The sequence below is a fragment of the Panthera tigris genome, chromosome E2 (assembly GCF_018350195.1).
Source record: "Panthera tigris isolate Pti1 chromosome E2, P.tigris_Pti1_mat1.1, whole genome shotgun sequence".
Lineage (NCBI taxonomy): Eukaryota > Metazoa > Chordata > Mammalia > Carnivora > Felidae > Panthera > Panthera tigris.
In genome coordinates, this window is record NC_056674.1 from 18950851 (window position 1) to 18976470 (window position 25620).

General features: G+C 43.9%; 1 protein-coding gene across 3 annotated transcripts in view; it reads right to left on the bottom strand.

Annotated features, from left to right (window-relative positions):
* Positions 1-25620, bottom strand: part of GARRE1 (granule associated Rac and RHOG effector 1) — an 81639-nt gene that overhangs the window by 14447 nt on the left and 41572 nt on the right. For all 3 annotated transcript variants that reach the window (XM_042967940.1, XM_042967942.1, XM_042967941.1), the window contains exons 3-8: positions 13055-13261; positions 6678-6818; positions 6383-6478; positions 6096-6257; positions 5056-5214; positions 2679-2776 (exon numbers count right to left, since the gene is read on the bottom strand). In XM_042967940.1, coding sequence (XP_042823874.1) covers positions 2679-2776; positions 5056-5214; positions 6096-6257; positions 6383-6478; positions 6678-6818; positions 13055-13261 — 863 coding nt within the window. The remainder of the gene's footprint in view (positions 1-2678; positions 2777-5055; positions 5215-6095; positions 6258-6382; positions 6479-6677; positions 6819-13054; positions 13262-25620) is intronic.

Consider the following 25620-nt stretch of genomic DNA (forward strand, 5'->3'; position numbering starts at 1 on the left):
AGCGGCACTCTCCAGCATGACTTAGGGCTGGAGAAGAAATACGTCTGTGAGGCTACGAGCCAGCCAGCTCCAGAAATACTGCAAAAGGCAAGCTCTGCCAGTGCCAACCAGACCCTGGCTCTGGGGAGAGAATGTTGGCCAGTGGACCTGGCCAGGGCTCATGTACCTGACTCTCTCAGCCTGGAACTGCTGATTATTAGGACCTACTAGCTCTGTGCTCCCAAGCCACTCCTGGCTGTGATTTGGCTGGTCACATATGTTTGCCCACTAGGAGAGCATCTGCTGCTGGTCATGCAGAAAGAAGTACTACACTTGCTGGTGAGAATAATTTCTCTTTCTGAAAATCAACAAATTGGCACTTTTATCGTATCCATCAGTCTCAAGAGTTGATCACTAATATCTCTTTAAGAGATGAAAGCCATTCTTTTGGTAAATCACACAGACTTGCTCAAAGCCATTCTACTCTGGATAAAAATCCAAGTCCCTCAGGGACCCTGTGCCTCTTCAAGACCACCTTGCACATCTCCAGCCAGGCCAGGTCACCCCCCCACCCCCGCCAGGCTTTTGCATTTGCTGTTCCTTCTACCTGGACGAAACACTCTCCCATCTGCTCTGTGCATGGCTGGTTCCTCTCAAATATCGCATCTTCAAAGAAGGACCACTCACAAGTGACCTTCTCATCCAAAAGAGCCTCCCTTCTCCCAGCTATTCCAGTTATTCTTCATCATATGACATCATTCTACTCTAATTCCCCTCATACACATGCCGCGGCTTGAACTGAACTCGTAGGCTTGTTAGCTGCCCCTCACACTCCCTGTCATTAACAGGTCAACACTATTAGGGGCAGGGACCCTGTCTGTGTTGCTCATACTTAAATTCCAAGAGCCAGACAGTATCTCTGACACATAGTAGGTATTCAGTAAGTTCTTGTTGAAAGAAAGAATGGATGGACACCTTAAATAGGACGATTAATACATCTAAAAAAGGTATTATGAAAGAAACCCTATCTGGCAGTGGGACACTCCATTTTATTAAAAGCAAAGCATATAATAAATTCTTGACTGGCTTTGCTAATAATTTCATTTTTCTGAAGGTGGAGTAAAGCAATCACTTCTGCTTGCATTCTTCTCAACAAGCACATACTTTATACTTTGAAAGAAACAAAAACGTGCATTTTAAAAGACTTTGTATTTTTACCAAAAGCAACCAGCAGAGGGAGCCTCTCCAAGAAATTACAGTCTGTAAGGCCTTTATTGGAGGTGCAATGAATTACAAAGGAAATCAATCATACACGGAGAGTTCTGGAACCAGTGAACTGCAATTAGCCATTTTAGTACTAGTTGTACACCTTGGGGTGGGGAAGGATGTGAACTGGAAAACAGATTCAGGAACACAAAAATCTTACAGACAAGTGAGCTTTCAGTTTATTGTTTGATAGGAATGAAGATGTGTATATAAGTTAACAGTATGCCATCTCAATAATCAGATAAAAAATTGGAAGGGGGAGGTTTTGGGACATGAAGTGAACTGCCAACTGTGACTTGATTTATCAGCAAGTTCTAAAACTCTGGGCAGAGTCTACCACTGGGCCCTCTCATGTCTGGGAGCAATGGCTTAAATACAACTCGAATGCATTACCCGGCTCCCATTTTAGTCCCCCTGGGCACCAAGAGTGCCATCACGCCTGACCATGGCCATCTCTTCCTATCTAAATGTCTCAGAAATTTTCTGTATGGTTACTCATTCATATCATAATCTTAATAACAAAAGTCGGCCAACACATGCTCATTTTTGCCATTAATAAAGTTATGATGCTGATCCTTTAGCTGAATTTCTCTGCACATCATTGGGATGAGCCGCCGGACTATGGAGCCGCTCGCGTCAGATCGCTTCTTTCAAGGCTTCTGACACACTGAGCTGCCCTCCAGAAAGGCTGTGTGATTTATTCACTTTCTGTGCCTGTTTTTGTATGGTCTGGCTCAAACTTTTATTTTTTTTATTTTAGAAATGTATTTATTACTCTAAAACAATTTTTCAACACCAGTGGGCAAAATGACATCATACTGTTTCTTTACTCTGCCTCTATTAGGTGAGGTTACACATTTTCTTCATCTATTGTTGATTACCTATTCATGCACCTGTCCATTGTCTTACCAATTTGTAGGAGTTTTAATAAACTAAGGAGAATACTTTATCATCAGTTCATAAATGTAATTAAATAATTAGAAACAAAAATGGCTCAGTCCACCCCCAGATTGGGAATGGCATGAGCTCAAGATCATCAGGGTTGTTACTGGAACAGACAAAGGAGGAGAAGGAATTTTATGTTCTGTACTTAGTTTTAGAGAAACACTGGTGACTTAGGGGAAATGATGTACTCTGTTCAAAAGCTATGGACTCAGTAACAAAGAGAAGATAATATTGCTCATTATGATCCAGGAGTATGTAACATTTTAGTTATACTACTTGTCAGACTATTTTTCAGACACTTTGGCTTCCTTATCATGGACTGATAACCATGACACATGATGTTAACACACCACCATTGCCCGTGTACCTGTGCAAGTAGCAAGACCTGACGCGTCACCTAACACGGGGTTTGTCCAAAGCAAAGCAATGTTTTCAAAGACGTGCAAACTTCAATCATTAGGCTTGTGTTAATATAAGAGTCACGTTACCATGTGGATGGGACTTGAACCACAATTCTGGAGCCCTCTAAACTGATTTGGGGGGCATAGGCTTCTTTATTTTCAATCTGTGCTGTGTCAACTACCACCTAAGAGAGAGTGAGAAAAACAACAATCAGCTTTCAGAGAGGAAAATGGATCGCAAATAAATCCAATACATGAGCTTACTAAAGTTGAGTGACTCTGGCAAGAACTATCCCCATGGCAAGGCAGTTATGCAGAGGCCAGTCAAGAGCCCCATGAAGACAAATGCAAGTAATAAAGATGACTGAAGACAGTAATACTTCAATAAACAGAAACCAAATTCTGAGTGCAAGATGTACTGAACTTTCCAAGCACTTTTAGTACTTTTTGCCAAACTATAAATATGTTAATTAGGAATTGTTTTGTTTCCACTTAGTATTTTTTTTTTTTACTTTATGCACTTGAAAGAAATAAGACCGTCATTAAAAATTGAACCACAGCTTCAGAAAAGCCCATTTGTAACGAATGAATACAAGCTAGAAGTGGATGAAGCTTTTTTTTTTTACAAGATCATTTTATTCTCAACCATCAATAAAAACAGAAGTAGTTCAGAAATGTTAAGATGATTCTTCTCTCAATGATTTCTTCTTATTTGGAGGAGAGTCTTCAATATTACACAGGTGATATAGTAGCTAGGTAAGTTCGACAGTTTGACAAAATGACGACTATATTTTCAAATAACTGAAAGAATTTAAGAAAAAATCATAAAGCACTTCAAAAATAATCTGTTACAGGGCACCCGGCTGGCTTATTCAGTAATCTGACTCTTGATCTCAGGGTTGTGTGTGCGTGCCCCATGCGGAGTGTAGAGATTACTTAAAATTAAAAAAAAAAAATCTACATCTCTATATATATCTGTTATATTTCAAAGCCATGCAGAGTTGCTTATTATGATTCCAAACTCAGCCTCTAATGGAGCTGATTTCCACTGCTGTAAACAGATTTCCCACAGCTGGTCTGCAATGTCCTTTGGAAAAGACTTCCTGTCCAAGTAATAGCCATTGTTGGACCGGGCAGGTGTTTCCTCTCTCCTCCCATCTCCAGAACCACAACCTAAAGTTTCTTTGTCTGTCACACACAAAGGTGCCCTGGGAGCAAGGAGTAAGGAACTGGAAGAAGTTTCTGCTCTCTCAATAACCTGGGGCTTTTAATTTTTTTTAAAAATACGTTTTCCCAAAACAGACTGTATGTCTGTCTGCCTTATTTTACCCACTCCTTTCTAGAGAACTTATCCCCATGGCTTTTCTAGTTCCAGCTAACATGATCTTTGGGAATATGGATCAATTTCCTCAAGCCAGTGGGCTCCCACATACTTCAGCAGGGGGTCTCCAGCTTACTCCTTCTCTTCCCGTATTAAGGGCCGGATCCTAAAAGAAGCCTAACTCCCCGCTGTGGACGGGCCCTCACCTGGCCCTACACAAGGCAGCACCACCCTGAGCTGGGCCACCTGAGGCCTCACCCACATGAAACGAAAGAACAGCATCCTCCCAACAGCTCCATTTATGAATAAAGTAGGAATTAAAGAAACAGTTTTTTAAATTTTCTTAATCTCTAATTAGCTTCTGTTAACCTCTGACTGAAATGCTGTTATCTTTTCAAAAAGTAGTCATTTAATTCTCGAAAGTGGGATCAAGGTTGTAAGGTTATATGAGTCCCAGGTGCCAAACAAAAAGCTAAGTGGTGACTTCAGAGATTGATCTCTGGATCCCACCTTTGACAAAAGTCACTCTTCTTTCCCAAGGTGAAAAGACTAAATTTATTTCTGAATTGATGTTGTTATTTCATTGTTAAGAAGGAGATAAACAGAGAGCTGGGATACAAAGTGACTGGATGGGGGGGGGCACTGCTTATACCACTGAGGTTTCTTGGAGGAGGCGGTGTTCGAGCTGACATCTGGAAGACGAAAAGATGTCACACATGCAGATTAGAGGGGAGTCTTCTCAAGTAAGAAGAGCATCAATGGCAAAGGCCCGAGACGGGAAGAAGCTTGGCATGTTTGAGCATCAGAAAGATACCACTGTCGCTCCAGAGTGGGTGAGCTGTGCAGAGAGGCCCACCCCATCAACCAGCACTCACGGAAGGTTTCTGCACAGGAAACCCGCAACATCACTTTGCAACTAGGTTCCCTGCAAATATGTATTATCAGTCTATACGAGAAAACAAAAAAGGCTTTTTAATGCTGCTGTTCCTCTACCTTCTCCACTTGCTGTAAATGCTGCGGTACTGAAGAACTTTTAAAATTATTCAGTATTTCCACACTTGTGCCCACACCGCATCCTCCCATGCGGGAAACACTCTCTGCTCTCTGCTCTCTCTCTCCGGGGCGTCCCACACGCTCACTCACCAGACCAGCCTGGCCGAACAGCAGCTGCACAGCAGTCTTGCAGGCGCCCCGCCACGTGGACGGGCACACCTGGTTCAGTACTTCGGTCACAGGAAGGTCGTCCCTGGGTGTAATTCCATTGTAGCAGCCCGCCTCCTTGATGAGCTGCAACATCGTATGCTACGGGTCGAGAAGATGAGAGTTCACCCCTCAAGATAAGCTGTACAAGATTCTACAATGTGCTGAAATGAATTTACAAGCACACAATAGTCCTCAAGAAAAGATCACTGTTTCAGTCCCCCCACTCAAATCACGTCATTTTCATTTCTTAGGTAACGGTCATCAGATACCCTCAGAGAATACGGATACGCAGACATTAATACACACACGTGATTTCTATACTAGCAAAAAATATAGCATTGCATTTGCTGACACAAATTGGCTGAGGAATTTTGAAATTCTGAATTCCTCTAAATAAGGAGACAAAATCATCTGACAAAAATAAATACCAATGAAAACCTCAACTTTATTTTGGATGACCAAGTGGTCAGGTATGCAGACTCTGGAAACAGACTACATAGCCTCAAATTCCAGTCTACTACTTTGTAGCTGTGTGACCTTGGGCCTCAGTTCCTCTGTCAAATGGAGAAAAGAGCAGTGTCCGTCTCCTGGGTGAGCATTAAACGAGACGATGCATGTGGAGCCCTTGGCATGATGCCTGGCTCACACGACGCTCCCAAACTGGTCATAATTACTGCGGTATCATGATAAAATTTCCTATCTAATTCACAAAAGTCCCCTAAAACATTAATCATAGATAGTATTTCATAGCGTACTTTCAAAATACTTTATGTGAAACATTTGAACAAAATTAGGAATAAAACCTGGCAAATGTCTATTAAAATAAGTCATCATAGTCTGCTTTTAGACACCAGTTTACTAATACCTCCTGCCTTGACTTCAGTTTTGTTTTTTAATCTATATTCTTTACAAGCCCTCAGGTTTCCCTTAAGAACGGTTTCCAAGTTCACACCCGGTATTGGAACCCCATGGAAAGCTACCGTCTTAAGTTTCAGGTTGTCGGCGGCAGATTCGTTGAAGGAGACGCCCTTCAGGAAGTGTGATCCTATCTGCACAGGGACGGTGGGAAGCTCACACTGCATGGGCTGCGGGGGCGTCTGCCTCCGCCCTGTCTGCTGCGCCTCGGCCTCGCTACAGCAGCCCTGCAAAAGGTTTGGAGAGGAGAGGGGAGGTGACCCACGGCAATTCTGCCAAGACAGCCGGTTCACTTGGTATGGCGACACTGCCATACCACGGCTCCCAAGAGCTTCCAGAAAGAGAAGCATACCTGTAAACTGGCTTCAATTGCCTTTGGATTCAGGTGGAAACCAGCTTTCATTGCATATTCACAGTGGCCTAAGCTTTCCAGAGCTATTTTATATGCCTGCAAAAAAATTGTAAGAATCAAGATTACACGGCAGATCGTACAATGACAAAGTCCAGGGACAACAGGAATTTAAAATTTCTATGGTGACTGAATGACTTCAGGCCAACTACCACCCTACTATTCCTTCCAACGGGTTCAACCTCACAACTTGAATGCCCTCCCTTGTTTCTATCTGTCCTCAGATAGTAACACTTACTTGCAAAGCGCTGTCGATTTTCAAGTTCAGTTCCTTGAGCTGGTGCTCGGGAATGGCCGCACTCTGAGAACAGAAGAGTTGCTGCACCTCAATGCCCGCCAGGCGGCTGTCACAGCCTCTTTCCCTCAGTCTCGATGTTGCCTGCAACAGTAACAGTGACGGGAAGGCACAAGAGAATGTAACAGACGTAGCTATGTTTAAAAAATAAGAAACGAAGAAAAAAAACAACGGAGTTAAACCCAGATGCTATCTGAACATTAGCTATATACCGGACATTCTGGATTGTCTGTATTACCAAGTGAGCAACCAGAAATCTGGGAAGATTAAACCAAGCATCTTGAAGAGAAAGCAAAGCTGACACAGAACTACTTTATTTAAGAAACCCTGGGGAGGGTGGGGTGCACCTGGGTGGCTCAGTTGGTTAAGTGTCTGACTCTTGATCTTGGCTCTCTGCTCAGGTCTTGATCTGAGTTGAAGCCTCACGTTGGGCTCCATGCTGCATGTGAAGCTACTTAGGAAAATTAAAAAAAGAAACCCTGGAAAAAAGACTCACCTACCTGTTATTAATTTTTCCTATATGTAAAACTTTCACATTTAAAAAATGGTTTTTTTTGCGAGAGAGAGAGAAAGAGAGCATGCACACAGGTGGGGGAGGGGGCAGAGAGAGAAGAGAGAGAGAATCCCAAGCACGCTCCATGCTGTCAGTGCAGGGCTCATGAACCATGAGATCGTGACCTGAACTGAAATCAATATTTGGATACTTAACTGACTGAGCCACCCAGGCACCCCTGTAAGACCTTCACATTTTTAATTTCTCTTTTAAAGACAGACAAACTAAAATATTGGCACTTGGAGTTTCCAGAATCATCATAATGAACATATAAGGTTAGGTGTTCCTATACACCAAAGTAAAAGGCCACACCAACATAGAACAGGGAAAAAACGTACCCTGGAGTATTAAAGGAAAAATAAGACTTCTGAAATCTGCACAAAAAAATTTAAATACTTACTGTTTGGTCATTAAATATGTTCATGAACAAGACAGAGAAACAAGAAAAAAAACCTAATCAATGTCTTATTGTGATGAAACGTAAGTTACTTATACATATGGGTCAGGACTGGAGAATACAGAAAAAATGTCTTTAATTTCTTAAATGGGAGAAGGAATTCAGGATGAACTGCCTTTCAATTTTTCAGTGTCTATTTCTGTTGCAGTAACATTTGTGCAACAAATAACATTTTTTTAACAGCTAATTTTTGTTCTTCTCTCTTTTTTGTTCTTCTGCTGTAGGAGTTACAATGTTTACCAAAACTGCAGAAAGGTAATTAGCAGAAACAATGCTATAAAGTTCCAAAGCTTCACAAATTACACATGTATGACTACATTCCATCCAGTCCCTGAACCCTAACTAGTCTTACCGTTTAAAACTATTTGACTCTCTAAGATTCTTTCACTGAAATATTTGGCCCAGAAGGTCTTGTGTTGCATATCTATGGCTAGGCAATGGAGCACAAAGCCTGGTGCCTGCCATCTTAGGGCTGACAGCCTCATGGGCCAAACAAAACATTTAAACCATTTAAAATGGAGAAAAACACACCAAGGAAAACAGGGAGAACTATAATAGGGAGGAGCACCCTAAACACTCAGAAATCAGCATTTAGGTTATGAATTTGAGGTGGAGGAGGAAGTCAGCAGAAGTGTGGGATGGGTGAGCAGACATGTCAGCAAAGAAACCGGAACCCAGTGAGCAAGGGAGACAGTGACCGCAGATGAGGTTGGTGAGCAAGGCAGGAACCAGACTGTGTGGGACTAGGCAGGTCATGGTGAAGGGTCGGTACTTTACCCTAAGGAAGTAGCAACATCATCCAACTTTAAATGGAGGGAGATGAAGGGTGGCAAGACAGGGAGGGGAGAAGGGAATCTAGCCACTGCAGGTGTCTGGGGAGAGGAGGGACATCCTGAACTAGGGCAGTGAAAGGGACACATGTGGGGTAATGCTTTGGGGTGGAACCTACAGGGCTTATGGACTGGATGTAGATGTGATGGAAAGACAGGAGGATAAATCTTCAGTTTCATGCATGAATGACCCAGTGTGGGATGGCAGCACTTGCTAGTATGGGGAAGATTTGGGCAAGACCAGGGGTGTGGGGAAAAGCTAAGCCTGAGCCACCTAGATACCTGAGGTAAGCAGCAGCTGAATACAGGGGCCTGAAGCCCACAGAACTGGACTGGTCACACATATGTGAGGGCCCCCAGCACACAGGCAGTTCTTAATGTCCCAAGGCTATATGGAGACCCTACAGGGAGGGCACTCAGAAATGAGCACTGAGAAACGGACATAAGTTTTGTGTATAAGTTGTGTTGAAGAGAAAAAGCTAGCAAAGTAGATGGAGAGGATGGCCCAAGAGATTAATGCCTGCTTCAGGGACGCCACAGGAAGAGAGGGTCTCTAAGGGCCCGTATTGCTGTGAGCTGCTGAATGGAGTCAAACGGTTCCCTGGATTTGGCCACACAGAAGGCACCAGTGACCTTGACGAGAGAATGCCTGTTCTTTTTTTTTTTTTTTTAATGTTTATTTATTTATATTGAGAGAGAGTGAGAGCTTGAATGTGAGCAGAGAGAAAGAGAGAATCTCAAGCAGGCTCTGCACTCTCAGCACAGAGCCTGAGGCAGGGCTCAACCCCATGAACTGTGAGATCACGACGTGAGCTGAAATCAAGAGTTGGACGCTCAACCAACTGAGCCACCCAGGTGCCCCTGAGAATGCTTGTTCTTGTGTAGGAGGGGAAGCCAGATTTCAGCCAGCTGAATGATGCTATTTATATAAAGTTTCATATTGTGCAAGATACACCTTATACTACTTATGGATACATGTATACAGAGTGAAAATATAAAAATATGCGCAGGACTCACAAACTCCAAATTCAAAAGAGGTTATCTCTACAAAGGAAGAGATGTGAGTAAGGCAGTAAAAAGGTACAGAGGAAATCAGCTGCATTTGTAAATAATATTTTTTCTGTTAAAAATAAAAAGCATGAAAGGGGCGCCTGGCTGACTCAGTCTGTACAGCCTATGACTCTTGATCTTGGAGTTGTGAGTTCAAGCTGTACGCTGGGCATGAAGCCTACTTAAAAATAAATAAGTGAGCATATAAATAAATAAACCAATGGTATGAAGCAACTGACAAGAAGTTAAGATTCACTCGACAAAGCTAAAAGGCAGACAGGGTATGTGCGACATTTCCTATATGCTTGAAATCTTTCATAATAATCTTTTTTAGAATGACTCAAAGGTACGGTAGACAATTCCTCCAAGAAGTTGGCTGTGAGAAGAGCAGAGAAACAGGGCAGAACAGCGAGGATTTCTGTGTATGCGGGTTTATGTAGTGGGTGGGAGGGCATGCTGAAGAGGAGGGAGAGAAAACACAGGGCCCCACCACAGAGGCCTTGAGGGTGGGGGAAGGTGGGGACAGGGCGGACCCCGGACAGAAGGGTCCTGTAATGAAGGGAAGGAACTGACAAGGAACTGATGCAGGGCTCTGAATGGGGGAAGCAGTGTGGTTTTGGGGCGAAGAAAAGGGACTGCTGCCAGGTGGATTCTATTTCCTCAGTACAGTGTAGGGCAGGGTCACCGGCTGGTGGCTAAGTGAGTGAGAAAGCACAAGGGCCTGTGCAGACTGCAGTGGGTGAAGAAAAAGGTTAAGGTGAGGAGATCAAGAGACTGCTGGGGTTCTCACAAGCACTGGGTTCTCAGCATGATGATGTCAACAGGAGACAACTGTGAGCCCGGTATTAAGGGTATGAATATGAGCTGCATGATCAGGAGGCTGGAGCCCAGCAACCAAGAGGACACAGAGGTCTGCAAGGTGACAAATGGCCACCTGCAATAAGGTCAGCAGGTCCCACTTCCACACTGGACCCCAATTAGCATTTCAGGGCTGCTCTGACAAACACCGAGAGGCAGAGGAAAGCCCTTAACAGGAAAGAGAGACCAAAACAAGAAAAAGAAACTGAAAAGAAATTCAAAAGAAGTAAGAACAGAGAACAGCATAAAACTGAAATAATAAGAAAATTAAAGAATGTACAATGTGAGACTAGTAAATAATATTTAAAATTTTGATTAAAGGAGATTTCTAAAACATGAAATAATCTGCCAACTGATTATGGAAGGATTAAAACTAAACATTATATAAAAAAATCAATATTATACTCCTTAACTGTAAATTATCTCTTTCACTACGTAAAACGTATCAAAAAGTCCTAGTCAGTCCTAGTTAAAGTCTTGACTTGGAAGGCTTTTCACTCCCACCCCCCCGGAAACACCTAAAAACAAATAATCCAGTGAAGAAATGGGCAAAAGACACGGACAGACGTCTTTCCAAAGAAGTCATCCAGATGGCTCATAGACACATGAAAAGATGCTCAACATCACACATCACCAGGAAAATATAAATTAAAACTACAATGAGTTACCACCTCACACCTGTCAGAATGGTTAAAATTAACAACACAGGCAACAACAGATGTTGGCGAGGATGCAGAGAAAGGGGAACACTTTTGCACTGTTGGTGGGAATGAAAGCTGGTGCAGCCCCTCTGAAAACAGTATGGAGCTTCCTCCAAAAGTTAAAAAAAGAACTATCCTACAATCCAGCAACTGCACTACAAGGTATTTATCCAAAGGATACAAAAATGCCAGTTCAAAGGGGCACATGCACCCCGATGTTTATAGCAGCACTATCGATAATAGCCAAAGTATGGAAAGAGCCTAAATATCCACTGACTGATGAATGAATAAAGATGTGGTGTGTGTGTATATACACACACACACACATATATACACAATGGAATATTATTTGGCAATCAAAAAGAATGAAATCTTGCCACTTGCAACAATGCGGATGGAATTAGAATGTATTATGCTAAGCGAAATAAATCAGTGAGGGGAAGAGATACATACACACACACACACACACACACACACACACACACACACACATATGATTTCACTCATTTAAGAAACAAATGAACATAGGGGAAGGGAAGGAAAAATAAGATAAAGACAGAGAGGGAGGCAAACCATAAGAGACTCTTAAATACTGGGGGCACCTGGGTGGCTCTGTCGGTTAAAGCGTCCGACTATGGCTCAGGTCATGATCTCTCAGATCGTGGGTTTGAGCCCCATGTCGGGCTCTGTGCTGACAGCTCGGAGCCTGGAGCCTGCTTCAGATTCTGTGTCTCCCTCTCTCTCTGCCCCTCCCACACTCACACTCTGTCTCTCTGTCTCTATCTCTCTCTCTCTCTCAAAAAAATTTTTTTTTAAACTTTTTTTTACATTTATTTATTTTTGAGAAACAGTGAGACAAAGCATCAGTGAGGGGGAGGGGCAGAGAGAGAAGGAGACACAGAATCTGAAGCAGGCTGCAGGCTCTGAGCAAGCTGTCAGCACAGAGCCTGATGCGGGGCTCGGTGAGATCACGACCTGAGCCGAAGTCGGACGGACGCTCAACCGACTGAGCCACCCAGATGCCCTTAAAAAAAATTTTTTTTAAGAGACTCTTAAATACTGAGAACAAATTGAGGGTTAATGGAGGGGTACTGGGTGAGGGGATGGGCTAAGTGACAGGCATTAAGGAGGGTACTTGTTGGGATGAGCATTGGGTGTTATCTATAAGTGATGAATCACTAAATTCTACTCCTGAAACCAATACTACACTATATGTTAACTAGCTTTGATTTAAATAAAATTTAAAAAAATAATAAAATATAAGAAATAATAATAAAAAGAAGAATATGTGGGGCGCCTCAGTCAGAAGAGCATGTGGCTCTTTATCTTGGGATCTTTTGAGCCCCATGTCGGGTGTAGAGATTACTTAAATAAATGAACAACAAAACAAAACAAAACAAAACAAAATACCTACAAGAAACGTGCTGTCACTGACCACATCCCCATGTGGCTGCCTGGCTGGCCGCTTTACCCTCCGCAGCCAGTTCTGGCCTGTCTTTCCAGACTTCGGCTCCAACCTCTTCTCCCTGGTCTCTCTTCCTTGAAGCTTTGCTGCACTGCTCCTAGTTGGAGGCAGGACCCTTTCTCTGGGCTCCTGCACACCTCCATCACAGCCCTTTAACCCTATTTTTGTAGGCCCTCCCTCTTAGGAGGCTGTGAGCAGAGGCTGTCACCCCAGTGCCTGGCGCACGCCTGGCCCAAAGTGAGCGTTCACAAAAGCATTCACTATGAAATGAATGAACAAGCTAGTGATAACGGTTTAAAACTAACAGTTCTAAATAAAATGCCTCTTTCAGGAACCAACAGGCAAAGGTCCTCTGGAGCCTCTCCTAGTTGAACATAGGGCACCAATCTCCCCCAGGGAGGGTTACCTCAGCAGCCCCCCGCCAGGATCGCACGGCTTCCTCCAGTTCGGGTGTGTGGCTCATGCCAGATAAGCCGCCGCCGCCGCCATTCTTCTTTTCTGGCACGACGACCTCGGCAAAGCACGAGTGAGCCACTGGCTGGACCTTCTGTAATGCCTGGGTCAAAAACTGGAAATGGACCTGTACCACTGTCAGGAAACATCGCCCCAACACCTGTGAAAACAAGAAAGCCAGGGATTTTTAGGTTGTGGGCTGCTACTGCATTAGTGCAATAAATTCTCAACTATCAGTGTGAGCAGAAAGTAACAACACTTGGAAGTCTGAAATCACAGGAAGTTAGAAAGTCACCAGCCTTTAGGAGGATCCTTGTTCTCATGTTCGCACCTGGGTGCCTGATGTCTAGAAGTCAAGATATTTCCACCAAATTGCAAACCCCATGGTTCAAATGAGCCTTCCCAGTTCCCAGCTAGCCCCCCACTCCTGTTCTCCGCTCCCCTCATGTGGACTCGGGCTCACAACAACCCTTGGTTGTCTGTGAGTTCCTACTGAACCAGAGGAACCCACAGTTCCAATTATGTCCACACAGCATTCAGAAGGCAGAGTGAAAGCCGTGTGACTGAAAATCTGAAAGGTCGGTTTGACTATAAGACGACACTATTTATTAGAAATGGAATCCAAAGATACAGGTTATTTTGGTAACAATGTTATTAACATAGTTTTATTAACATAGCTGTGTGTCATTAATTGCAGTCTTAGGAAACAAAGCTGATAGACCAGTCTTCTAGGAGTCAACAAAACATACTGGACAACTCTGTCAGAACAGTAGAAACTCACTCACCCGAGACATTATCAGTAGTTGGTTGGTTGATGGAACATCCATTAAAGTAGGGAATTCATTTAAAAAATATTATAGACATATGTTAATACATACTATTAATATGTAACTATAATAATTTACATGTCAAAAAAATACCACAGACCATAAATATTTTAAGACACAAATGTGCATTTATCTGCCAAGGCCAAGGCTGTTTATTGACACTGTCATTCGTTTGCTTTCTTGAGGCAACCCTAGCTACAAGGTATTCTCTAAGATTTCCTATTTCTTTTTCTTTAAAGGAGAGCAAGAACTTGTCACTTACAAAGTAACTTGAGCAGAGAACTTCCCGATTACTGACATCTTCCCCTAAGCTTTTACAGTTGTTTGGTCCATACCAAATTTGACATTCACGTTTTTCCCATGGAGGGTATGTCATATTCCACTGCTTTACATGGTGGATTACTTACTTACAAATTACTTTATTTATTGAGCTTGCAATTTATTCAACGGGTAGGAGCGCAGCGGGGAGGGCTCACTGGCTGTCGGTGATCAGTGCACTGCCTCGGGGAGGTGCTGAAGGCTGGGTAACTGTTTCCATTGCCTGTACAAGGAACCAACACCTAACCCCAGTGTCTACCCTCTAGTCCAGCCCTGTCCCTTAAGGTAGCCAAAAACAAGATTCAAGTCTGGCCCCACCTCCCAACATACATTTCAGATGCTGTCCTTTTCCATCTCCACTGGTCAGAGCTCTGCTTCCTAGAGAAAGAGTCAGGCAAGTCTCAGTGGTAACACTTACTCACTCCGATTTTCCCCTGTGAAGTCACCAGGGCGAAACTAAAACAAACTCACACAAATCTCACACCAAAGCATCCTCCTCCTACAAGAGAACAATTAGAATTACAGGCTGGATCCCCACCCAAACCTCCTGGGTTTGCACTCATACCTGCCTCAAAGCTCCTCCCCATCAATGATTGGTGCCAGATGGGGCAGGGTGAGGGACACAGATGAAGCAGACCTAGCAACCTAGAGTGATGTGACAGGCATAGAATAAACAGCATGTATTTAGTGCCACTGTACATAATATTTAGTACACAATAGCAGCCAGCCTCAATCGAGCACTCAGCCTGTACTTCACCTATGCTAAAGATCTCACATGGATTATCTCATTTAATGCTAGGAACAACGGTACGAGGTCATTCCCATTTTACAGGCAGTAAGAGTGAGGCACAGAAAGGTTACGAACTTTGTCATGGGGACACAAACTGGAGGCGACAGAGTGGGCACTTGACTCAAATGTCTGTGCCCTTAGCCAGTATGCCCCACTGCCTTCAGTCGGCTCTAAGCGGCTGGATACAGCTGTCGGCTGGCAGCGGCTGGCTGCTGCAGGAATGAGTGGGGGAAAAGATGCCGGACAGTTTAAAGGCAGACTTTTGGCATGTTGTCTCCACCATTCTTACATGTTTGACCTTGGATGAGTCATTTAATCTAAATTTCTTCCCTGTAAATAAGGAATGATGAGAACAAGAACTCGGCATCTCCCTGCTCCCACCCGTGATACAGGGAGCAGCAGTCCAAATTACACTTGTAACAAAATATCTGTGCCGTAAACGTTTTGTTAAGAGCCGATCAAAGCAATGGCCACCCTGGATTTGGAAAAGCTATTTCACAGAATATCTGCTCTAAAAGTTTCAAGTAACAGATGCATAAACACTACCTTGAGAGAGAGCGCCTGCCTCTGGGCATCTCCTGTCTCAGCCCAGCTCCCCTCCTGGAACACACCCCACCCACCTTGACCCAGACTTGGGCCAGTCCTTGGGGGTCTTCCTGAGAAACGTGGAAAGAAATACAGACTCTAAAGTTGTGAATTCAAAAGCAGGTGACCTCGGGGCCGTGGGCAGCTATTTTCTCCCTCACACGGAGAATGCTGCTTGGACTGCAGGATTCAGTGAGGCTGAAGAACAGACGTGGCAACCCGGGGAACGGATGAGTAGAGTGGTCAGAGACACTGCAGTTTAAAATGTCAATGCAGCTATACAGTTGCAGCGGTACCAACAGCCACTTTTATTGAGCGCTGAATCTACGCCCGTGTTAGGATCATGGAGTGCCCAAAGCCACCCATCCCCCAGCACACCTAGTGATTTTCATATCGATACACACAATATCTCACTAAGTTCGTTTTCTACTTAACCTCACTTAACAATCCATCTTTCTCACATCCCTAGAGTGAAGAACAAATAAAACCAATACATATACCACATGGTCAAATGTCCAGGAACTCCATCATTTATTTCTGATCAGTTTAAAAGTCCAGAGTGAATGAAATGAAGGCGATCGGGATTGGCTGCTTTTATTAGAAATTCCAAAGTCATTCAATCATTTCTTTCTCTTCAATATTTACTTTTACCTTAAACATTACAGTTGGTTCCAAGTTCCCTCAACCTTGCTCTTTTGTTCGTATGATAATTCCAGAGTTATTACATAATGACCTAACCAATAGACCAGAATGTGATATAAAAACCTAAATGTGTCTCCAGAGAAATAGAGAATGCAGTGGACCATGCCCAGGCTATGGAAAGTGCTTGCAAAGATTAGATTACAGTATAAAAATGCAAAAAAGAAACTTACTGCAACTATGTATAGTCTGACCTAAAAACCGATTACAGGGAGTATTTAAATATTTAAAAATTTAAAAAGCAACTAACAAACCGACAAAGATCTCTTTGCAGCAGGTATTAACCTAGAGCATAAAGAAGCTGCCGTGTTATGTATAAGAGGGAGAATACAGAAAGGAAAGAAAAGCTAACACCTGCCCAAGGGTGGCTGAGCCAACACCAAATGCTAATCACTCACACAAGATTATATTCTGCCTCTGGATATGCTGCTCCCTTGCTGGTAAAAATATCAACAGACACAGTTTCAGAACTCCTACTTCATGGACCGAGCACTCGGGTGCACAAAACCTTTTATGTCAGTAAAACATAATCATTGCAAACAAATTAGGGGGAAAAAGATCAGCTAAATAAAAATCTACCAAATATTACCAAATAGATATAACCACTGATTACATGTTTCCTGTACAGCCTACATTTGTACCTGTAGATGGTCTTTTTGTAAAAACTAGATTATGTTTATATGTTCTATTTATTTAAAAATTTTTTTAATGTTTATTTTTGGGGGAGAGAGAGAGAGAGAGAGAGACAGACAGACAGACAGACAGACAGACAGACAAAGCAGGAGTTGGAGAGGGGCAGAGAGAGAGAGAGAGGGAGGGAGACACAGAAGCTGAAGCTGGCTCCAGGCTCCTAGCTGTCAGCACAGAGCCCAATGAGGGCTCGAACCCACGAACCGGGAGATCATGACCTGAGCTGAAGTCAGACACTTAACCGACTGAGCCACCCAGGAGCCCCTATGTGTTCTGTTTTATAACCTGCTGTCCAAAAGAAAATATATTAACAATTTATTACCATGCCAACACGCACAGGGAGTTTTATATTTTAGCTATGTTGCTATAAATCTTAACAATAAGGATAACTATAAAATATCATTCAGGACATAAAAAAAGTGAAAGGTTACTCAAGGTAACTAAATCCATATTAATTTTGGTAAGCAAAGGACCCTGCTCTTATAGTAATTTTTCCTATTCAAAATGCAAGTTTCCTCCATAAACAAGCAAATTTATATTGTGGGTTTCTACGGGGCATAGATAAAAATATATTTAAGTCACCCAGACAAGCATACGGCCTGGGAGCCTATTAGAGTTCAGGAAATTCTTTTTGTTGATATGAGTGTATTTTTCATCAAAAGTTGGCACTTTGATCAAGAAGAAAAAATTACCAGGGCGCCTGGGTGGCTCAGTCAGTTGAGTGTCTGGCTCTTAGTTTCAGCCCAGGTCATGATCTCACTGTCAGTTTGAGACTCATGTTGGTTTCCACATTGACAGTGTGGAGCCTCCTTGGGATTCTCTCTCCCTCTGTCTGCCCCTCCCCTGCACTCTCCTTCCCAAGATGGATAAATAAAAAAAGAAGAAGAAAATACTATAACTGGGATGTCTGAGCGGTTAAGACATGTCTTTTTTTTTTTTTTAATGTTTATTTATTTAGTTTTGAGGGGAGTGGGAAGGGCAGAGAGAGGGGGATGGAGTATCCCAAGCAGGCTCCACATTGTCACTGCATAACCCAATGTGGGGTTCAAACCTATGAACCATAAGATCATGACCTGCTGAAATCAAGAGTCAGAAGCTTAACCCACTGAGCTACCCAGGTGCCTCAAGGCACTGGTCTTAAGAAGAAAATACTAAGGGCGCCTGGGTGGCTCGGTTGGTTAAACGCCCGACTTCGGCTTACGTCATGATCTCACAGTTCGTGGGTTTGAGCCCCGTGTCAGGCCCTGTGCTGTTAGCCTGGAGCCTGCTTTGGGTTCTGGGTCTCCCTCTCTCTCTCTGCCCTTCCCCTGCTCACCCTCTCTCCCTCTCTCTGTCAAAAATAAACATTAAATGAAAATTAAAAAGAAGAAAATACTAAACTATCTCCACTGAAAAAAAAATGATTAAAAAGACAAATGGGGAATTCAAAGTGGAAATTCACTCCATCAACATTATTTTCACCATAGGACACTGAGGAGAGGCCTTCTGCGTCCCAGGACCCGGTGCCACGTGTGTCACCTATTCCCTGAGAGAGGGCTCACCGCACACATCAGACCGACTGCCTCTGTTATTCTTGTGAATTCCAACCGGTGACGGCTGTGGCAAATCCTGGGCTGAGGTGGAAAAGGGGGTCTCCCACCACCTCTCAGCAGCATCTGGGACAGTGGGTCCCTCCCGCTCACCCCGCTCCTTCTTGAAACACTTGCTTCTCTTGGCTTCCAAGACACTGCACTTACTCCATCTCTGCCTCACTCTCCGGCTGCTCCTTTAGCGTACTCCTAGGCTGCTCCCAAGTCATCTTCTCACCTCTAAATACCGGAGTGTCCCTGGGCTCACTCGTCCTTGGATTCGCCCTCTGATTCTTCTCCAGTTTATATTCACTCCCTTGATGACCAGGTCCAGTTTCACAGCTTTAAATACCACCTATTGAATCTACTGTTCCCCGGTTCCTATCTCCTGTCCGGACCTCAGCCCTGAACTCCAAATTTGTATATCCAACTGTCTACCTGACATTGCCCCTGGGATGTCAAATAAGCACTGCAGACCTGTTATTCCAGCTACTCTTCCCTCACTGCTCCCCGCCTCAGTAAGGAGTACTACCAGTGGTCCAGGTGCTTGTGTCATAAACCCTGGAGCCATCTTGCAGCCCCTCCCCTCTCCCTCATGCACACCCATGCACACCCCCACGGTGCTAGAATATTAATCAGCCTTAAGAAGGAGGGGAGCTCTGACACATGCTGCAATATGGATGAGCCTTAAAGACAATGGTAAGTGAAAGCAGCCAGTCACAAAAAGACAGATATTGTATGATCTTATATGAGGTACCTATAATAGGCAAATTCATAGAGACAGAAGGTAGAATTGTGGTTTCCTGGGGTTGGGGAGAGGGCGGAATGGGAGTTACTGTTGAAAGGGTTCAGGCTTTCAGTTTGGGAAGACGAAAACGTTCTGGAGTTGGATGGCGGTAAAGGCTGTGCAATACTGGGAATCTGCTTAATGCCACCGAGCTGCACACTTAAAAACGAGTACAACTGCTTCTAGTCACCTCCTCTGCTAACATTCTGTTCTAAGTTATGATCATCTCTTGCTTGGATTAATTACTATAATAGCCTCTTAACTGATCTTCCTGCTCCATTCAATTAGGATTAGGTCTGTCTACACCCAACAGCAACAAAACAAATGTAGTGGCTTAAACAAGAGTGATATTTACTTCTTTTCTTTCTAAGATAAAAAAAATAAACCTAGGGTTAGGCAGTCCAGAGCAGGCAATGGGGACTCCTGGGGTCACAAGGAACCCAGTTCCCGTCCTTCTGCTCTGCATCCTCACGCAAGGCTGGCATTCTTCAGTTGCCTCATAGTTCTAAGTGGCTAAATGACCTTCAGCCATTGGCCTGCATTCTAGAGAGCAGCCAACTGGGACAGGGGAAGGGCGTACCTCTTCCCTCTAAGGAAACTTCCCGGTAGACTCATCCCAAACCTCTAGCTACATCTTCCCAGACCTGAATTTATTCAAGAGACCCCCAGATGTAAGGAAGGCTGGGAGTCCAGTCCTTTTTCCAGGCACAATATGTCTGAAAACAAAACAAAACAAAACAAATCCAGGGTTTTGTTACTAAGGAGAGAGAGGAGACTGGATTTGGGGAGCCAACTAGCAGCATCTACTCTCTCTCCTAGAGGCGACTTTTTGCACAGGGAAGTCTTAGAAAACAGAAAGTGGATTATTGTACTCCCCTGCTCAAAATCTTCCAATGGCTTTCCACTACAATCAGAAGAAAATCCAAAGTCCTCATTCTGTCCTATAATACTCTATGTGAACAGGCCCCTGACTATTCTCTAAACTTATTTCCTATCCTTCTCAGCTCTAGCCACCCAGCTTTCTTGCTATTCCTCAAAAATTCTGAGCACAGCTCCTGTCTCAAGTCTTTTGCACAAGCCAGTTCCCACTACATCAGGGTGTCTCAGCATCAACACTATTGACATTTGGGACCAGAGACTTCACCATTACAGGGGCTGGCTTATGCAGGTTCACATGTTGCTAGCAGTGTCCCTGGTCTTTCCTTATGAGATGCTAGCAGCACTGGCAACAGATGCAGTAACCACAACCCCTCAGATCATATTGTTTTGAATACATTTTCAAATTTTTACTGGTTTTTTAAGTTTGTTTACTAATTTGGAAGGGGGGGGGGCACGGAGGGGCAGAGAGAGGGAGAGAGAGAATCCCAGGCAGGCTCCACACATAGAGCCTGACTGGGGACTTGATCTCACAGTTTGTGAGACCATGACCTGAGCCAAGATCAAGAGTCCGATGCTTAACTGACTAAGCCACCCAGGTGCCCCTGTTTTGTTTCGTTTGTAATTTTTTTTAATGTTTATTTATTTTGAGAGAGAGAGAGAGAGAGACAGAGACAGAGACAGAGACAGCACGAGCAGAGGAGGGGCAAAGAAAGAGGGAGACACAGAATCCGAAGCAGGCTCCAGGGCTCAGAGCTGTCAGCACAGAGCCCAACCTGGAGCTTGAACTCACAAACTGCAAGATTGTGACCTGAGCTGAAGTCGGATGCTCAACAGACTGAGCCAGCCAAGGCACCCCTGGTTTCTTTCTTTCTTTCTTTTTTTTTTTAAGCAAAAAAGCGGGGAAAATCCCTTCCTCCCAGGGTGACTTCTGAGAGATCAACAGCTGCAGAAGAGCTTGAATGTGGCTGTAGAGGGGAGGTTTTGAGTATCTACACATCTGTTCTGCCGCAGGATTGAAATACAATGTGATGGGCTATAAGGAAGAGAAATACCAAGATTTTACCTTCTCCAAGTAAATTTGAGTTGAAAATAAGATAAATCAAAGACCTTTGTGCTCCTGCAAACTTCTGTGTTTCAGGATCTGGGGCCTGAGTCAGGTCACCTAAAGTTTCATACTTCCTGCAAAAACACCATTCAACCATGGGTGTATACGTGTGGGATAAGAAGGATGGGATATTGGTCAGAAGCAGAGAGAGAAACTGAGGTCTTAAAAGATGGCAAAAATTGTCCCCCAAATACATAGTGGGTCAGTGATATTCTGACTCCTTAGCATGCAAGTTCACTGCCTCCTCCTTCAAACCATTCTGTGCCCTCTGGTGTAACAGTCAAGTTCCTCCCTACCCCTAATATGGGGGGGGAGGGGGGGGAAGGGAGATGTCATTTTTGTGCCAACTGAAAATACTTCTAGACATTGCCAAATGTACTCTGAGGAACAGCCCACCCTGACCCACTGGGGAATGAACCACTGCTCTATCTGGAGCATCCTTCCCTCTGGAATTCGTACAGCTGTAGCTCTCATAGTCATTGCTCAAATGTCCCATCCTTGGCCTTTCCTCTACCTCTCTCTCCCCCCTTATCCTTCTTCATTTCTCTCTACAGCACCTCTCACCACCTGACATTTGCACATGCTATTTGTTTTTTGGTCTGTTTCCCCACCTAGAAGCTAAGCTGGATGAGGGTAGGATCTTGGTTTTGCTTACTCTTGCGTTTTCAGTGCCTGGCATGCCAAGCCAAGCCAAGCGAGCAGCATGGTGACTCCAGGGCTGAGTGCAGGACATCAAAAGGCCAGTATCTTTGTGAAAATGACATCTGATCCACCCCCCCACCCCTTCCACACACACACACACTTCCTGCTTTTTCCCCTGGACAGCTCTTCTGCAGCCAGCCCACAGAGACCAGCTGCAAACCTTGAGATTACTTTAAGGTGACCTTACCAACAGGCACAGGGAAGATCATGACTTTTGTGGAGAAAGGAAGTCCATAAACCACACAAGGCTTTCCTGTAAGTGACAACTCATCCATGAATAAAGAATCACGTATAACATTTGTTATGGCTTGGAACTATACTCTTATTCTTTCAACCTAAGAGCCAATAATATAATTAATGGGTATGCTGTTAATAGAATTAAGGATATGTGTAAGGGAATAAAAAGATGTATTTTCCTTATATGTTTCTGTGTGCATATCTATTTGCTGCTCTTTGCATAGATCCATAAGACAATTAATAGTAGTTATATCTGGGACTGGCATGGAATTGGAAGGGAGGATCATTATTTTTGGAAAGGGAGACTTATGCTATTCAGAAATGTTTGAATTTTTTATCATGAGCATGTACCATGTATAAGAGAAACTAATTTTTTAAAATCAATAATCAACAGTAATATATCCAAAGCATTCCCATTAAAATGAAGACCAAAACAAGGATGCTCACTCTTTTTTTTTTTTTTAAAAGGGAACACTTTTTTTTTTTTAATTTTTTTTTTTTTTTAACATTTATTTATTTTTGAGAGAGAGAGAGACAGAGCATGAACGGGGGAGGGGCAGAGAGACAGGGAGACACAGAATCGGAAGCAGGCTCCAGGCTCTGAGCCATCAGCCCAGAGCCCGACGCGGGGCTCAAACTCACGGACCGCGAGATCATGAGATCGTGACCTGAGCTGAAGTCGGACGCTCAACCGACTGAGTCACCCAGGTGTCCTGGATGCTCACTCTTAAAGGTGATTATTTCACATATTAAAACTTTTGGTCAACACAAAATATGTAACTACTGGAAGGGAGGAGACATATGCAGATGACGTGACCATATATACACCAAAAAACCCCAAATAAACTAATTGAAACATGGGAATTATTGCATTCAGTCATGTGGGAGGAGACAAAAATCAAGGATGTTTCCATGTTATAGAAAAAAATGCTAAAATAGTATCTCATTCATTAGAGCAACTGAAATATAAATTATTTAAGAATTTCAAGAAGAAATATGGGCATCTCTGGGTGGCTTGACTAGTCGATTGAGTGTCGGACTCTTTTTTTTTTTATAATTTTTTTTTTAATGTTGATTTATGTCCAAAGGGGAGAGAGACAGACCGTGAGTGGGGGAGGGGCAGAGAGACAGAGAGAGAGAGAGAGAGAGAGAGAGAGAGAGAGACAGACAGACAGACAGAATCTGAAGCAGGGTCCAGGCTACGTGCTGTCAGCACAGAGCCTGACTCAGGGTTCAAACCCATGAACTCCAAGATCATGATCTGAGCCGAAGACAGATGGTCAACCGAGCCACCCAGGTGCCCCTGAGTGTCTGACTCCTGATTTCAGTTCAGGTCATGATCCCAGGGTCATGGGATTGAGCTGTGCATCAGGTTTGGTGCTGAGTGTGAAGTCTGCTTAAGACTCTCTCTCCCTCTGCCCCTCTGCCATGCTAGCACACTGTCTCTCTAAAATTAAAATTAAAAAAAAAAAAAAAAAGACTTTTAAGAAGAAACATACACAATCATTAGGAAGGAGACTATGGAACTTTACCAAGAGACATAACAGAAGACTTCACAGAAAGGCATAATTGCTAAAATCCTGAAAAACAAACAAAACAATTTAGCAATGCATATGGAGGGTTATAACTGTGTTTCTCATCTTCTGACCCCCTCCAGATCTGGGTGTGGCCTCCTTCGGAGGGAGCCCCCCTCAGAGAGCCACTCTCAGTCCTGTGGCTTGGGGGAGGCGGACCCCGCTTGTACCGCAGCCATGGGGTGGGCATACAGTCAGGCCTGGCTAATCGGCGTGTCAGTTTAACCTTTCTGGTCATAGGGTCCAAGGACAAGCAAGGTGACCCAAGCCAAGCCAACTGGACTCAGTTCTGGAACTTTTGTCAGAACCTCAGGGAAAGCAGAGGTGCTCTTTCTGTTGAGTTGCTGGGGGCTCTGGCATGGAGACAGTCTGCCTAGCCTTCTGTCTAGGACAGTCCAGTCTGCCTAGAAATGAAGGGAGCACTCGTGAAGGCAAAAGAAGAGACAAAATTTGGGTCTTTTCGGTACGGTGTGAACCCCTGAATCCAGCCACGCCCAAAGAGCTTACTTGCTTCAGTTTCATGGGTCAATATATTGTTCTCTTGAGAGGTAGCACAGTGCTACAGTCAAGAGTTTGTACTCTATAGAGTGAGACCGCCTGGCTCTAAAGTCTGGATCTGCCGAGGAGACTTTTGATAAGTTGCTTAATCTCTCCACACCTCAGGGTCCTCATCAACAAAACAGGAATGGGAATAGTACCTAACTCATAAGGTTATTAATAGAATTAAGGGGCGCCTGGGTGGCTCAGTCCGTTGAGCATCCGACTTCGGCTCAGGTCATGATCTCATGGTTTGTAAGTTCGAGCCCCACATCAGGCTCTGTGCGGACAAGTTCAAAGTGAGGCCTGCTTCGGATTCTGTCTCACTCTCTCTCTGCCCTCCCCTGCTTGTGCTCTCTCTCACCCTCAAAAATAAAAGATAAAAATTAAAAAAAAAATTAATAGAATTCAGTGAATTAATGCGTAGAGTCTCAGAACAGAGCACAGCATACATCACTATTAGCTGCTTTTTGCTTTTATTGTCATTTAAGCTATTTGAGTTTGGTTTCTGTCACTTGTAGCCATAGTGATTTTTTTTATAAAAACAAGTCTAATCATGCTGGTCTCTTGCTCAAAATCCCCCTTAAAAAATCCCATATCAGGGCGCCTAGGTGGCTCAGTTGGTTGAGTGTCCACCCCCTGGTTTTGGCTCAGGTCATCATTCACGGTTCCATGAGTTGGAGTCTGGCATCAGGCTCCACTCTGACAGTATGGAGCTTGAGACTGTCTCCCTCTCTCTGTACCTCCTGTTCCCTCTCTCTCAAAATAAGCAAATAAATTAAAAAAAAAAAATCCCATCTCATTCTGTGTAAGTTCTAAATCCTTATCAGGGCCCAACCTAGTTCTCTGCCCTGCCCTAACCTCTTCTAGGCTGGGTAGGAAGTTCCGGTGTAGGGGGCTGGGTCCTGCCAGAGTAAGAGGAGCAGGAGAACTCCGAACCAACCAGCAGTCATTTGCATCCCACCGCATCACACCTACTGTCTCAGTCTACTTATTTGTCTGTCTTGTCCACAAGGCCTAGAGCACTTTTGACTGTTCTCACTCATCTTTGCCAGCTCGTAGCCAGCTCGTGTGTATTTTCTCCAGGAGGGTGGGTGGTAGCAGCTAGGTAAAGAGGAGAGCAGACCAAAGGAGCTGGTGAGGCCTCAGGAGGGGTCCTGGAGTGAGCAAGGACTCATGGGGTTCCTCCACATCAAGCTATTTCTATCTTCCTGGCTCTGG